The sequence below is a fragment of the Ascaphus truei genome, chromosome 3 (assembly GCF_040206685.1).
Source record: "Ascaphus truei isolate aAscTru1 chromosome 3, aAscTru1.hap1, whole genome shotgun sequence".
Classification (NCBI taxonomy): Eukaryota; Metazoa; Chordata; class Amphibia; order Anura; family Ascaphidae; genus Ascaphus; species Ascaphus truei.
The window spans coordinates 438328898-438344649 of record NC_134485.1 but is presented as its reverse complement, the minus strand read 5'-3'; the positions used below and the strand labels follow the sequence as shown (position 1 = coordinate 438344649).

The window sequence follows — 15752 nt, the reverse complement described above, 5'->3', positions numbered from 1 at the left end:
CCTAGCAAGTAAATGGTGTAAAGCAAACAGAAGTCTTTACCTAGCAACCACACATTCAGCATACCTAATGAGAGATTAAACCTAGCAAGTAAATGGTGTAAAGCAAATAGACGTTTTTACCTAGCAACTGCACATCTTGTACAGTATACCTGATAAGAGAAAATGCATGCACAGTACTGCTCATAATGTAAAACTTATCCAAGAAAGAAAAATTCTACAGAGATGCCTGTGAGAGCTACGACCTCTACACGCAAAATATGCCCACCTGTAGGACTACCACAATTGGGGGTTCTAGCAAATACAGTGGCAACAGCTGCAATAGCGCCTCCTGAGGTCAGGAAGAAAATTACACCTGATAGACTAAAAATGGAGGACAAGATGCAGCGTTCCTGTAATGAACCCTACCCCACGGAAGAGTGGCCCTTTCAGTCCAATAAAGAGGAAGACATCTCTTACGGGGAACCCGAACCGAGTCACACCCACAAAACACCCCAAGAATGGTGGGGATGCCTGAACTCGGCACAACAGAAAAGACCGCTCCCTTTGATGATGAATATGATCAGCAGGAGACAGAGTGGGAGCAGTGGATCACCGAATATTTCCGTCAGCTATTACAGTTACAAGAAAAGCCGGGTGGATCCAGTGACGCTGCTAAAATTTCAAATAAAGGAGACCCCAGTATTCCTGAATGGACGGAGTCATCCAAAACAAAAAGGCAGAAAAAGAAAAGCGGTTCTTCACTTACCGTGGAAGGAACAGACACGTTCGCAGATCCTGTGGAGGAAAAGGGGGGCCGAGTTGCCCTGCAGCCTAGAGAAAATGGAGAATTCGTCCCGCGGATAACCGAATATCCAGAGGGCCCAAGGCAGAAATCGTGTACCCCAAAGAAGTGTCTGTCCGGTGCCAACAGTGAGGAACCCTCAACCAACCATCCCAGGGAAGCGGAGCCGGAACCAGTGAGTGACGATACCTTGACCAGCAATGAAGACACCCTGAAAATTGCCAGGCATGACTGTGATCTTCTCTGTGAAGAATTGCAAAGGGAGAGAGAAAATAATGCTGAGCTACAGATGACGGTGCTCGCAATGTACTCTGAATCTGGGACAGAATTGGACGATCTCAAGACTGAGCTAGATACTGCAAATGCTGCTATTTCCGCCATGGTTGAAAAGCAGAGCCAATCTGATAAAATGGTGGCTACGCTAAAGCGGAAGTATGAGGAGGCACTGAAGCAGATGACAGTCTTCCAGCAAGAGGTTCACACTCTTCGCATAGAGCTGAATGCCTCACAACAGGAGGTCAACAGTGTCCGGATAGAGGTGGACAATCTCAGAAAGAGGTTCAGACACTCCGCAGAGCACTGGATGCCTCACATCATGAGACCAACAGCTGCCGCACAGACCTGGAAGTTTCCAGAAAGGAACTACACAGTCTCTCTGAGGAGCTGGACATTTCTAAAGAAACGATTGCCAATCTTAATACAAATCTCCAAGTCTCCCAGAAGGAGCTTCAGACCCTCAACCTAGAGAAGGATGTCTCACGCCAGGAGACTGTCAGTCTCAAAGCAGATGTGCGTAAATGGAAGGAGGACTGCAAAGAGGCCCTGAATAATACAGAGACTGAAAAAGGAAAACATTTAAGATTACAAAGAAAAAACGTAAATCTCAAAGAAGAAAATTTTAATTTGACGTCAAGGAAAAAAATGAAAAGCTGCACGAGCTTAAAGAAATAAATAGACTTTTGGAAGGTGAGAAGTTTGAAGCAGAGCACTGACTGCAGAACCAACTGCAAGGTCTGCGTACGCACCTCGAGAAGGCAGAGGAGAAGCAGCGAACTATGCAGGATGACAATCTGCAGGCTGTTAAAGAAATTCAAGTGCTGCAGGAACGTCTGATGACCCAGTATGTCCCCGCAAAGCAGCATGAGAAACTGAAGGCTACCCTGAGCATCACCAAAGCAACGCTAAAAGCCAAGCTTAGAACCCAGGTGACGTGGCACAAAAGGGAGCACAAGAAGGTCCAGAAACTGAAACAAGTAACTGTGGCCCAAGCAAAGAAGTTCATAGTGCTTCACAATGCAATAAAAATGTGGAGGCAGGCTCAGAGAAAGCAAAGCATGCAGATAAATTCCCTGAGAAGAGACTTGCAAGACACACTCAAAAAACAGGAATCTCTCGCGGATGAGATTACAGTCCTACAAGGACAAGTATTGACCCTGACTAAGCGTCAGTATCCCACGGCCACAAAAACCCATGAAGACAAGGGTACAGTGAGAGCTGGGAATACCGCTCGTCTGAAAGACAAGGTTGCAAAATTTGAACCACCTAAACAAGCACTAGCAAAACCTTCAGCCACGCAACAGGCAACAAAAGAAGGTACACGTGCTGAATCAAAACCAGAAGAATCCTTAGCTGATGAAGCTGAAAAGATGGGACATTCTCTGGAAGTGGGTGTGGAATTGCAACTTAATCTCAAAGAGGCTGAACTAGCAACCCCATTGAGTGGGAAAAGGGCAGAGCGACAGCTTCAAGAGCAAAAAACTCAAAGGGCTGTTTTTAAACGCTCTGCAACTGCTGCCATACAGTCTGCCTACGATAAGACAAGCACCCGACGCGAGGGAAATCTCATTACCGCGCACGTAGAAAAAAGACTATACTTGGAGAAAGTCTACCTCGAGCGACTGAGGGGTGCTGATCTCAAGCACCTTCAGGAGGAGACACGAATAAACTGGAGAAAGGTCTCCAATCTCAGCAGGACTGAGGGTTCTCTTCCTACATCCACTCTCATTCAAGTCACTGAGATATCTAGAATGAGAGTGGAAGGATGGGCTTTGGCCGTGGCAAGCCCGAGCTTCCCACAAACAGGGGAGGTATAAACAGGGGAGTAATCCCTGTTCAAGTAATGTGCCTTTAATCTAGCAGTGTGGTGGTTAACTGCTGGTAGTCAATTAGTAAACACCACCTGCCTGATTTAGATTGCTTACAAAAGCCTGTCTGGTGAGACAGGAAGTGTGTCTCCTTAGCTCATACCTGAGCTGAACTTGGGAGAGAGAGCAGAGATTGTCTTTGACTCTCACAACAGTCTTGAGCCCTGCCAGAAGAAACAGCAGAGCTGCTTACAAGACACAGGGAAAACTTCTAAACCTGAATGCTGACACACCCTGAGGGAAGGGAGCTGAACCAGAGAAGATATTCCCTCCAAGGAACAGATAAGACTTTCATTCTTAAGAGACTTCTTATATCTGCTTATTTCATGCTATATGTTTTGGGGCTGGGAGACATGCTTAACTAAGGGAGTTGTGAAATTGCATAGTATTTCACTAGAAATACTCCCAAGTGAATAGAAGCTTTGTTTCCCCTTGTTTGGATGGTTTGCTAATGATAAGGAAAAGGCACAATAAAGCCTCGTTATAATTTCACCTTATAAAGTCTCCAATTGTGTACCTCTGTGAACGTCCGTCTACAGTGCTCTTTGTGCAGAGTGTGCTGTGCGGTGTGGCTCTGCAGAGCGTGCTGTTTGTGCAGAGTGTGCTGTGCGGCACTGCAGAGCGTGCTGTGCGGTGTGTGACTCTGCAGAGCATGCTGTTTGTGCAGAGCGTGCTGTTTGTGCAGAGCGTGCTGTTCGGTGTGCGGCTCTGCAGAGCGTGCTGTTTGTGCAGAGCGTGCTGTGCGGTGTGGCTCTGCAGAGCGTGCTGTTTGTGCAGAGCGTGCTGTGCGGTGTGCGGCTCTGCAGAGCATGCTGTTTGTGCAGAGCGTGCCGTTTGGTGTGTGGCTCTGCAGAGCATGCTGTTTGTGCAGAGCGTGCTGTGCGGTGTGCGGCTCTGCAGAGCATGCTGTTTGTGCAGAGCGTGCCATTTGTGCAAAGCGTGCTGTGCGGTGTGGCTCTGCAGAGCGTGCTGTGCGGTGTGTGGCTCAGCAGAGCGTGCCGTTTGTGCAATGCATGCTGTGCGGTGTGTGGCTTAGCAGAGTGTGCCGTTTGTGCAGAGCGTGCTGTTTGTGCAGAGCGTGCTTTGCGGTGCATGGCTCTGCAGAGCGTGCTGTTTGTGCTGAGTGTGCTGTTTGTGCAGAGCGTGCTGTGCGGTTTGTGGCTCTGCAGAGCGTGCTGTTTGTGCAGAGCATGCTGTGCAGCGCTGCAGAGTGTGCTGTTTGTGCAGAGTGTGCTGTGCGGTGTGTGGCTCTGCAGAGCGTGCTGTTTGTGCAGAGCGTGCTGTTCGTGCAGAGCGTGCTGTTTGTGCAGAGCGTGCTGTGCAGTGTGTGGCTCTGCAGAGCGTGCTGTTTGTGCAGAGCATGCTGTTTGTGCAGAGCGTGCTGTGCAGTGTGTGGCTCTGCAGAGCGTGCTGTTTGTGCAGAGTGTGCTCTGTGGCGCTGCAGAGTGTGCTGTTTGTGCAGAGCGTGCTGTGCGGTGTGGCTCTGCAGAGCGTGCTGTTTGTGCAGAGCGTGCTGTGTGGTGTGTGACTCTGCAGAGCGTGCTGTTTGTGCAGAGCGTGCTGTTTGGTGTGTGGCTCTGCAGAGCGTGCTGTTTGTGCAGAGCGTGCTGTGCGGTGTGCGGCTCTGCAGAGCATGCTGTTTGTGCAGAGCGTGCCATTTGTGCAAAGCGTGCTGTGCGGTGTGGCTCTGCAGAGCGTGCTGTGCGGTGTGTGGCTCAGCAGAGCGTGCCGTTTGTGCAATGCATGCTGTGCGGTGTGTGGCTTAGCAGAGTGTGCCGTTTGTGCAGAGCGTGCTGTTTGTGCAGAGCGTGCTTTGCGGTGCATGGCTCTGCAGAGCGTGCTGTTTGTGCAGAGTGTGCTGTTTGTGCAGAGCGTGCTGTGCGGTTTGTGGCTCTGCAGAGCGTGCTGTTTGTGCAGAGCATGCTGTGCAGCGCTGCAGAGTGTGCTGTTTGTGCAGAGTGTGCTGTGCGGTGTGTGGCTCTGCAGAGCGTGCTGTTTGTGCAGAGCGTGCTGTTCGTGCAGAGCGTGCTGTTTGTGCAGAGCGTGCTGTGCAGTGTGTGGCTCTGCAGAGCGTGCTGTTTGTGCAGAGCATGCTGTTTGTGCAGAGCGTGCTGTGCAGTGTGTGGCTCTGCAGAGCGTGCTGTTTGTGCAGAGTGTGCTCTGTGGCGCTGCAGAGTGTGCTGTTTGTGCAGAGCGTGCTGTGCGGTGTGGCTCTGCAGAGCGTGCTGTTTGTGCAGAGCGTGCTGTGTGGTGTGTGACTCTGCAGAGCGTGCTGTTTGTGCAGAGCGTGCTGTTTGGTGTGTGGCTCTGCAGAGCGTGCTGTTTGTGCAGAGCGTGCTGTGCGGTGTGCGGCTCTGCAGAGCATGCTGTTTGTGCAGAGCGTGCCATTTGTGCAAAGCGTGCTGTGCGGTGTGGCTCTGCAGAGCGTGCTGTGCGGTGTGTGGCTCAGCAGAGCGTGCCGTTTGTGCAATGCATGCTGTGCGGTGTGTGGCTTAGCAGAGTGTGCCGTTTGTGCAGAGCGTGCTGTTTGTGCAGAGCGTGCTTTGCGGTGCATGGCTCTGCAGAGCGTGCTGTTTGTGCAGAGCATGCTGTGCAGCGCTGCAGAGTGTGCTGTTTGTGCAGAGTGTGCTGTGCGGTGTGTGGCTCTGCAGAGCGTGCTGTTCGTGCAGAGTGTGCTGTTCGTGCAGAGCGTGCTGTTTGTGCAGAGCGTGCTGTGCAGTGTGTGGCTCTGCAGAGCGTGCTGTTTGTGCAGAGCATGCTGTTTGTGCAGAGCGTGCTGTGCAGTGTGTGGCTCTGCAGAGCGTGCTGTTTGTGCAGAGGGTGCTGTGCGGTGGGTGGCTCTGCACAGCGTGCTGTTTGTGCAGAGCGTGCTGTTTGTTCAGAGCGTGCTGTGCGGTGTGTGGCTCTGCAGAGCGTGCTGTTTGTGCAGAGTGTGCTGTTTGTGCAGAGTGTGCTGTTTGTGCAGAGCGTGCTGTTTGTGCAGAGCATGCTGTTTGTGCAGAGCGTGCTGTGCGGTGTGTGGCTCTGCAGAGCGTGCTGTTTGTGCAGAGCGTGCTGTGCGGTGTGTGGCTCTGCAGAGTGTGCTGTTTGTGCAGAGCGTGCTGTTTGTGCAGAGCATGCTGTTTGTGCAGAGCGTGCTGTGCGGTGTGTGGCTCTGCAGAGCGTGCTGTTTGTGCAGAGCGTGCTGTGCGGTGCTGCAGAGCGTGCAGAACTTGCCAAGCTTCTTGGCGATCTTGGCGTTCTTCCTGGGGTCCAAGCGCCCGAACCCGATCCGCTTCCTCTCCAGAACCTGAGCTGCCAGCTGTGGGACAGAGACACAGTGACAATGACTCAGTGACCGGCGCAAGTGACAGCCGCCTGGCATCCTGAAATAGCCCTGTGTATTGTGCCACGCGGGCCCCAGATAGTGTGCTGGTACTGACTGTAACAGGGACTAATCCCGGCTGAAGAAACGATCCCGAAAATCCAGCAGGGATCTGGTTAAGTGCAGCAGGCAATTAACCAGACTCCACCTGGCCAATTAAGTCTGTAAGAAAAGCCTCATGTGAGACACAGGAGAGGGACTCCTTAGCTCACGTTTGGGCTGACAGAAGGAGAGCAGAGAAGCCTGCACACTGACACTGTCTTGAGCACAAAGGCTGTGCTGAGATCCAGACACCCAGAGACCTGTATTTCTGTGTCTGGGGAAGTAAGTTACCCTTACACAGGGATAGGGGTTTGTTATTTTGTTATTTTGTTGTTTTTGTATGTTTTGCCAGATAAAGGAACAGGCAATAAAGCCAGGATATAATTTCACCCAAATCGGTCTCCATTCTAGTGTTCCTCTGCCCACGTCTCTTACATACATACATACATACATACATACATGTACCTCTGCACACGTCTCTTACATACATACATACATACATACATGTACCTCTGCACACGTCTCTTACATACATACATACATGTACCTCTGCACATGTCTCTTACATACATACATACATGTACCTCTGCACACATCTCTTACATACATACATGTACCTCTGCACACGTCTCTTACATACATACATGTACCTCTGCACACATCTCTTACATACATACATACATGTACCTCTGCACACATCTCTTACATACATACATACATACATACATACATGTACCTATGCACACATCTCTTACATACATACATACATGTACCTCTGCACACGTCTCTTACATACATACATACATGTACCTCTGCACACGTCTCTTACATACATACATACATGTACCTCTGCACATGTCTCTTACATACATACATACATGTACCTCTGCACACGTCTCTTACATACATACATGTACCTCTGCACACATCTCTTACATACATACATACATACATACATGTACCTCTGCACACGTCTCTTACATACATACATGTACCTCTGCACACATCTCTTACATACATACATACATACATGTACCTCTGCACACATCTCTTACATACATACATACATACATACATGTACCTCTGCACACATCTCTTACATACATACATACATACATGTACCTCTGCACACGTCTCTTACATACATACATACATGTACCTCTGCACACATCTCTTACATACATACATACATACATGTACCTCTGCACACATCTCTTACATACATACATACATACATGTACCTCTGCACACATCTCTTACATACATACATACATGTACCTCTGCACACGTCTCTTACATACATACATACATGTACCTCTGCACACATCTCTTACATCCATACATCCATACATACATGTACCTCTGCACACGTCTCTTACATACATACATACATGTACCTCTGCACACATCTCTTACATACATACATACATACATACATGTAACTCTGCACATGTCTCATACATACATACATACATACATACATGTACCTCTGCACACGTCTCTTACACTGACCTTATATAGGCAGCTCTGAGTCCTCCCGATGTGACCTGCACTCACCCTCCCGCTGTGACCTGCACTCACTCTCCCGATGTGACCTGCACTCAACCGCCCGCTGTGACCTGCACTCACCCTCCCACTGTGACCTGCGCTCAACCGCCCGCTGTGACCTGCGCTCACCCTCCCGCTGTGACCTGCACTCACCCTCCCGCTGTGACCTGCACTCACCCTCCCGCTGTGACCTGCACTCACCCTCCCGCTGTGACCTGCACTCACCCTCCCGCTGTGACCTGCACTCACCCTCCCGCTGTGACCTGCACTCACCCTCCCGCTGTGACCTGCACTCAACCGCCCGCTGTGACCTGCACTCAACCGCCCGCTGTGACCTGCACTCAACCGCCCGCTGTGACCTGCACTCAACCGCCCACTGTGACCTGCACTCAACCGCCCGCTGTGACCTGCACTCAACCGCCTGCTGTGACCTGCACTCACTCTCCCGCTGTGACTAGTACTCAACCGCCCGCTGTGACCTGCACTCAACCGCCCGCTGTGACCTGCAATCACCCTCCCGCTGTGACCTGCACTCACCCTCCCACACAGGTACTCAGGTTTAACCCCCCACGTAGGGGGTGGTGATGAGGATTTAAGGGCAGGGGGTGGTGATGGGGGGTAAGGGTAGTGGGTGATGGGGGGTAAGGGTAGGAGATGGTGATGGGGGGTAAGGGTAGGAGATGGTGATGGGGGTAAGGGTAGGAGGTGGTTATGGGGGTAAGGGTAGGAGATGGTGATGGGGGTAAGGGTAGGAGGTGGTGATGGGGGGTAAGGGTAGGAGGTGGTGATGGGGGTAAGGGTAGGTGATGGGGGTAAGGGTAGGAGGTGGTGATGGGGGGTAAGGGTAGGAGGTGGTGATGGGGGTAAGGGTAGGAGGTGGTGATGGGGGTAAGGGTAGGAGATGGTGATGGGGGGTAAGGGTAGGAGGTGGTGATGGGGGTAAGGGTAGGAGGTGGTGATGGGGGTAAGGGTAGGAGGTGGTGATGGGGGTAAGGGTAGGAGGTGGTGATGGGGGTAAGGGTAGGAGATGGTGATGGGGGTAAGGGTAGGAGATGGTGATGGGGGGTAAGGGTAGGAGATGGTGATGGGGGTAAGGGTAGGAGATGGTGATGGGGGTAAGGGTAGGAGATGGTGATGGGGGTAAGGGTAGGAGATGGTGATGGGGGTAAGGGTAGGAGGTGGTGATGGGGGTAAGGGTAGGAGATGGTGATGGGGGTAAGGGTAGGAGGTGGTGATGGGGGTAAGGGTAGGAGATGGTGATGGGGGGTAAGGGTAGGAGGTGGTGATGGGGGTAAGGGTAGGAGGTGGTGATGGGGGTAAGGGTAGGAGATGGTGATGGGGGTAAGGGTAGGAGATGGTGATGGGGGTAAGGGTAGGAGGTGGTGATGGGAGTAAGGGTAGGAGGTGGTGATGGGGGGTAAGGGTAGGAGATGGTGATGGGGGTAAGGGTAGGAGATGGTGATGGGGGTAAGGGTAGGAGATGGTGATGGGGGGTAAGGGTAGGAGGTGGTGATGGGGGTAAGGGTAGGAGGTGGTGATGGGGGGTAAGGGTAGGAGGTGGTGATGGGGGGTAAGGGTAGGAGGAGGTGATGGGGGGTAAGGGTAGGAGGTGGTGATGGGGGTAAGGGTAGGAGGTGGTGATGGGGGTAAGGGTAGGAGATGGTGATGGGGGTTAAGGGTAGGAGATGGTGATGGGGGTAAGGGTAGGAGATGGTGATGGGGGTAAGGGTAGGAGATGGTGATGGGGGTAAGGGTAGGAGATGGTGATGGGGGTAAGGGTAGGAGATGGTGATGGGGGTAAGGGTAGGAGATGGTGATGGGGGTAAGGGTAGGAGATGGTGATGGGGGTAAGGGTAGGAGATGGTGATGGGGGGTAAGGGTAGGAGATGGTGATGGGGGTAAGGGTAGTGGGTGGTGGGGGGTAAGGGTAGGAGGTGGTGATGGGGGTAAGGGTAGGAGGTGGTGATGGGGGGTAAGGGTAGTGGGTGATGGGGGGTAAGGGTAGGAGGTGGTGATGGGGGTAAGGGTAGGAGGTGGTGATGGGGGTAAGGGTAGGAGATGGTGATGGGGGTAAGGGTAGGAGATGGTGATGGGGGGTAAGGGTAGGAGATGGTGATGGGGTAAGGGTAGGAGGTGGTGATGGGGGGTAAGGGTAGGAGGTGGTGATGGGGGTAAGGGTAGGAGATGGTGATGGGGGTAAGGGTAGGAGATGGTGATGGGGGTAAGGGTAGGAGGTGGTGATGGGGGTAAGGGTAGGAGGTGGTGATGGGGGGTAAGGGTAGGAGATGGTGATGGGGGTAAGGGTAGGAGATGGTGATGGGGGGTAAGGGTAGGAGGTGGTGATGGGGGTAAGGGTAGGAGGTGGTGATGGGGGGTAAGGGTAGGAGGTGGTGATGGGGGGTAAGGGTAGGAGGTGGTGATGGGGGGTAAGGGTAGGAGGTGGTGATGGGGGTAAGGGTAGGAGGTGGTGATGGGGGTAAGGGTAGGAGATGGTGATGGGGGTAAGGGTAGGAGATGGTGATGGGGGTAAGGGTAGGAGATGGTGATGGGGGTAAGGGTAGGAGATGGTGATGGGGGTAAGGGTAGGAGATGGTGATGGGGTAAGGGTAGGAGGTGGTGATGGGGGTAAGGGTAGGAGATGGTGATGGGGGGTAAGGGTAGGAGATGGTGATGGGGGTAAGGGTAGTGGGTGATGGGGGGTAAGGGTAGGAGGTGGTGATGGGGGTAAGGGTAGGAGGTGGTGATGGGGGTAAGGGTAGGAGGTGGTGATGGGGGTAAGGGTAGGAGATGGTGATGGGGGTAAGGGTAGGAGATGGTGATGGGGGGTAAGGGTAGGAGATGGTGATGGGGGTAAGGGTAGTGGGTGATGGGGGGTAAGGGTAGGAGGTGGTGATGGGGGTAAGGGTAGGAGGTGGTGATGGGGGGTAAGGGTAGTGGATGATGGGGGGTAAGGGTAGGAGGTGGTGATGGGGGTAAGGGTAGGAGGTGGTGATGGGGGTAAGGGTAGGAGATGGTGATGGGGGGTAAGGGTAGGAGATGGTGATGGGGGGTAAGGGTAGGAGGTGGTGATGGGGGTAAGGGTAGGAGGTGGTGATGGGGGGTAAGGGTAGGAGGTGGTGATGGGGGGTAAGGGTAGGAGGTGGTGATGGGGGGTAAGGGTAGGAGATGGTGATGGGGGTAAGGGTAGGAGATGGTGATGGGGGTAAGGGTAGGAGATGGTGATGGGGGTAAGGGTAGGAGATGGTGATGGGGGTAAGGGTAGGAGATGGTGATGGGGGGTAAGGGTAGGAGATGGTGATGGGGGTAAGGGTAGGAGATGGTGATGGGGGGTAAGGGTAGGAGGTGGTGATGGGGGTAAGGGTAGGAGGTGCTGATGGGGGTAAGGGTAGGAGGTGGTGATGGGGGTAAGGGTAGGAGGTGGTGATGGGGGTAAGGGTAGGAGATGGTGATGGGGGTAAGGGTAGGAGATGGTGATGGGGGTAAGGGTAGTGGGTGATGGGGGTAAGGGTAGGAGGTGGTGATGGGGGTAAGGGTAGGAGGTGGTGATGGGGGTAAGGGTAGGAGGTGGTGATGGGGGGTAAGGGTAGGAGATGGTGATGGGGGTAAGGGTAGGAGATGGTGATGGGGGTAAGGGTAGTGGGTGATGGGGGGTAAGGGTAGGAGGTGGTGATGGGGGTAAGGGTAGGAGGTGGTGATGGGGGGTAAGGGTAGGAGATGGTGATGGGGGTAAGGGTAGGAGATGGTGATGGGGGTAGTGGGTGATGGGGGTAAGGGTAGGAGGTGGTGATGGGGGTAAGGGTAGGAGGTGGTGATGGGGGGTAAGGGTAGGAGGTGGTGATGGGGGGTAAGGGTAGGAGGTGGTGATGGGGGGTAAGGGTAGGAGGTGGTGATGGGGGTAAGGGTAGGAGATTGTGATGGGGGTAAGGGTAGGAGGTGGTGATGGGGGGTAAGGGTAGGAGATGGTGATGGGGGATAAGGGTAGGGGTGGTGATGGGGGTAAGGGTAGGAGATGGTGATGGGGGTAAGGGTAGGAGATGGTGATGGGGGGTAAGGGTAGGAGATGGTGATGGGGGGTAAGGGTAGGAGATGGTGATGGGGGGTAAGGGTAGGAGGTGGTGATGGGGGTAAGGGTAGGAGGTGGTGATGGGGGTAAGGGTAGGAGATGGTGATGGGGGTAAGGGTAGGAGATGGTGATGGGGGGTAAGGGTAGGAGGTGGTGATGGGGGTAAGGGTAGGAGGTGGTGATGGGGGTAAGGGTAGGAGGTGGTGATGGGGGGTAAGGGTAGGAGATGGTGATGGGGGTAAGGGTAGGAGATGGTGATGGGGGTAAGGGTAGGAGGTGGTGATGGGGGTAAGGGTAGGAGGTGGTGATGGGGGTAAGGGTAGGAGGTGGTGGTGATGGGGGGTAAGGGTAGGAGGTGTGGTGATGGGGGTAAGGGTAGGAGGTGGTGATGGGGGTAAGGGTAGGAGATGGTGATGGGGGGTAAGGGTAGGAGGTGGTGATGGGGGTAAGGGTAGGAGGTGGTGATGGGGGTAAGGGTAGGAGGTGGTGATGGGGGGTAAGGGTAGGAGATGGTGATGGGGGTAAGGGTAGGAGATGGTGATGGGGGTAAGGGTAGGAGGTGGTGATGGGGGTAAGGGTAGGAGGTGGTGATGGGGGGTAAGGGTAGGAGATGGTGATGGGGGTAAGGGTAGGAGATGGTGATGGGGGTAAGGGTAGGAGATGGTGATGGGGGTAAGGGTAGGAGATGGTGATGGGGGGTAAGGGTAGGAGGTGGTGATGGGGGTAAGGGTAGGAGGTGATGGGGGTAAGGGTAGGAGGTGATGGGGGTAAGGGTAGTGGGTGATGGGGGTAAGGGTAGGAGATGGTGATGGGGGTAAGGGTAGAGGGTGATGGGGTAAGGGTAGGAGGTGGTGATGGGGGTAAGGGTAGGAGGTGGTGATGGGGGTAAGGGTAGGAGATGGTGATGGGGGTAAGGGTAGGAGGTGGTGATGGGGGTAGGGTAGGAGGTGGTGATGGGGTAAGGGTAGGAGGTGGTGATGGGGGTAAGGGTAGGAGATGGTGATGGAGGGTAAGGGTAGGAGGTGGTGATGGGGGTAAGGGTAGGAGGTGGTGATGGGGGTAAGGGTAGGAGGTGGTGGTGATGGGGGTAAGGGTAGGAGATGGTGATGGGGGTAAGGGTAGGAGGTGGTGATGGGGGGTAAGGGTAGGAGGTGGTGATGGGGGTAAGGGTAGGAGGTGGTGATGGGGGGTAAGGGTAGGAGATGGTGATGGGGGTAAGGGTAGGAGATGGTGATGGGGGTAAGGGTAGGAGGTGGTGATGGGGGGTAAGGGTAGGAGATGGTGATGGGGGGTAAGGGTAGGAGATGGTGATGGGGGTAAGGGTAGGAGATGGTGATGGGGGTAAGGGTAGGAGATGGTGATGGGGGGTAAGGGTAGGAGGTGGTGATGGGGGTAAGGGTAGGAGGTGATGGGGGTAAGGGTAGGAGGTGATGGGGGTAAGGGTAGTGGGTGATGGGGGTAAGGGTAGGAGATGGTGATGGGGGTAAGGGTAGTGGGTGATGGGGGTAAGGGTAGGAGGTGGTGATGGGGGGTAAGGGTAGGAGATGGTGATGGGGGTAAGGGTAGGAGATGGTGATGGGGGTAAGGGTAGGAGATGGTGATGGGGGTAAGGGTAGGAGATGGTGATGGGGGTAAGGGTAGGAGATGGTGATGGGGGTAAGGGTAGGAGATGGTGATGGGGGTAAGGGTAGGAGGTGGTGATGGGGGTAAGGGTAGGAGGTGATGGGGTAAGGGTAGGAGGTGATGGGGGTAAGGGTAGTGGGTGATGGGGGTAAGGGTAGGAGATGGTGATGGGGGTAAGGGTAGGAGGTGATGGGGGTAAGGGTAGGAGGTGATGGGGGTAAGGGTAGGAGGGTGATGGGGGTAAGGGTAGGAGATGGTGATGGGGGTAAGGGTAGGAGTGGTGATGGGGGTAAGGGTAGGAGGTGGTGATGGGGGTAAGGGTAGGAGGTGGTGATGGGGGTAAGGGTAGGAGGTGGTGATGGGGGTAAGGGTAGGAGGTGGTGATGGGGGGTAAGGGTAGGAGGTGGTGATGGGGGTAAGGGTAGGAGGTGGTGATGGGGGTAAGGGTAGGAGGTGGTGATGGGGGTAAGGGTAGGAGATGGTGATGGGGGTAAGGGTAGGAGATGGTGATGGGGGTAAGGGTAGGAGTGGTGATGGGGGTAAGGGTAGGAGATGGGGTAAGGGTAGGAGATGGTGATGGGGGTAAGGGTAGGAGATGGTGATGGGGGTAAGGGTAGGAGTGGGTGATGGGGGTAAGGGTAGGAGATGGTGATGGGGGTAAGGGTAGGAGATGGTGATGGGGGTAAGGGTAGGTGGGTGATGGGGGTAAGGGTAGGAGGTGTGATGGGGGTAAGGGTAGGAGGTGGTTATGGGGGTAAGGGTATGAGGTGGTGATGGGGGTAAGGGTAGGAGGTGGTGATGGGGGTAAGGGTAGGAGATGGTGATGGGGGTAAGGGTAGGAGATGGTGATGGGGGTAAGGGTAGGAGGTGGTGATGGGGGTAAGGGTAGGAGGTGGTGATGGGGGGTAAGGGTAGGAGATGGTGATGGGGGTAAGGGTAGGAGATGGTGATGGGGGTAAGGGTAGGAGATGGTGAGGGGGTAAGGGTAGGAGTGGTGATGGGGGTAAGGGTAGGAGGTGGTGATGGGGGTAAGGGTAGGAGGTGGTGATGGGGGTAAGGGTAGGAGGTGGTGATGGGGGTAAGGGTAGGAGGTGGTGATGGGGGTAAGGGTAGGAGGTGGTGATGGGGGTAAGGGTAGGAGATGGTGATGGGGGTAAGGGTAGGAGATGGTGATGGGGGTAAGGGTAGGCGGTGGTGATGGGGGTAAGGGTAGGAGGTGGTGATGGGGGTAAGGGTAGGAGGTGGTGATGGGGGTAAGGGTAGAGGGTGATGGGGGGTAAGGGTAGTGGGTGATGGGGGGTAAGGGTAGGAGGTGGTATGGGGGTAAGGGTAGTGGGTGATGGGGGTAAGGGTAGGAGGTGGTGATGGGGGTAGGTAGTGGGTGATGGGGGGTAAGGGGTAGGAGGTGGTGATGGGGGTAAGGGTAGGAGGTGGTGATGGGGGGTAAGGGTAGGAGGTGGGAGGGGGGTAAGGGTAGGAGATGGTGATGGGGGAGGGTAGGAGATGGTGATGGGGGTAAGGGTAGGAGGTGGTGATGGGGGTAAGGGGTAGGAGGTGGTATGGGGGGTAGGGTAGGAGTGGTGATGGGGGTAGGGTAGGAGGTGGTGATGGGGAGGTAGGGGTGGTGATGGGGTAGGGGTAGGAGGTGGTGATGGGGGGTAAGGGTAGGAGGTGGTGATGGGGGTAAGGGTAGGAGGTGGTGATGGGGGGTAAGGGGTAGGAGTGGTGATGGGGGTAAGGGTAGGAGATGGTGATGGGGGTAGGGTAGGAGATGGTGATGGGGGTAAGGGAGGAGATGGTGATGGGGTAGGGTAGGAGATGGTGATGGGGGGTAAGGGTAGGAGGTGGTGAGGGGGTAGGGAGTGGGTGATGGGGGGTAGGGGTAGGAGGTGGTGTGGGGGGTAGGGTAGGAGATGGTGATGGGGGTAAGGGTAGGAGGTGGTGATGGGGGTAAGGGTAGGAGAGGGTGGTGGGGGTAAGGGTAGGAGGTGGTGATGGGGGTAAGGGGTAGGGGTGGTGATGGGGGTAAGGGTAGGAGATGGTGATGGGGGGTAAGGGTAGGAGAGGTGATGGAGGTAAGGGTAGGAGATGGTGATGGGGGGTAAGGGTAGGAGATGGTGATGGGGGTAAGGGTAGGAGATGGTGATGGGGTAAGGGTAGGAGATGGTGATAGGGGTAAGGGTAGGA

The 15752-nt window shown here is 54.4% G+C and overlaps 1 protein-coding gene across 1 annotated transcript in view; it reads right to left on the bottom strand.

Annotated features, from left to right (window-relative positions):
* CASQ2 (calsequestrin 2) overlaps nucleotides 1–15752 on the bottom strand; it is an 87173-nt gene that overhangs the window by 69682 nt on the left and 1739 nt on the right. Inside the window, exon 2 of the mRNA XM_075592976.1 lies at nucleotides 6142–6226. Within this exon, the coding sequence (XP_075449091.1) occupies nucleotides 6142–6226 (85 nt within the window). The remainder of the gene's footprint in view (nucleotides 1–6141; nucleotides 6227–15752) is intronic.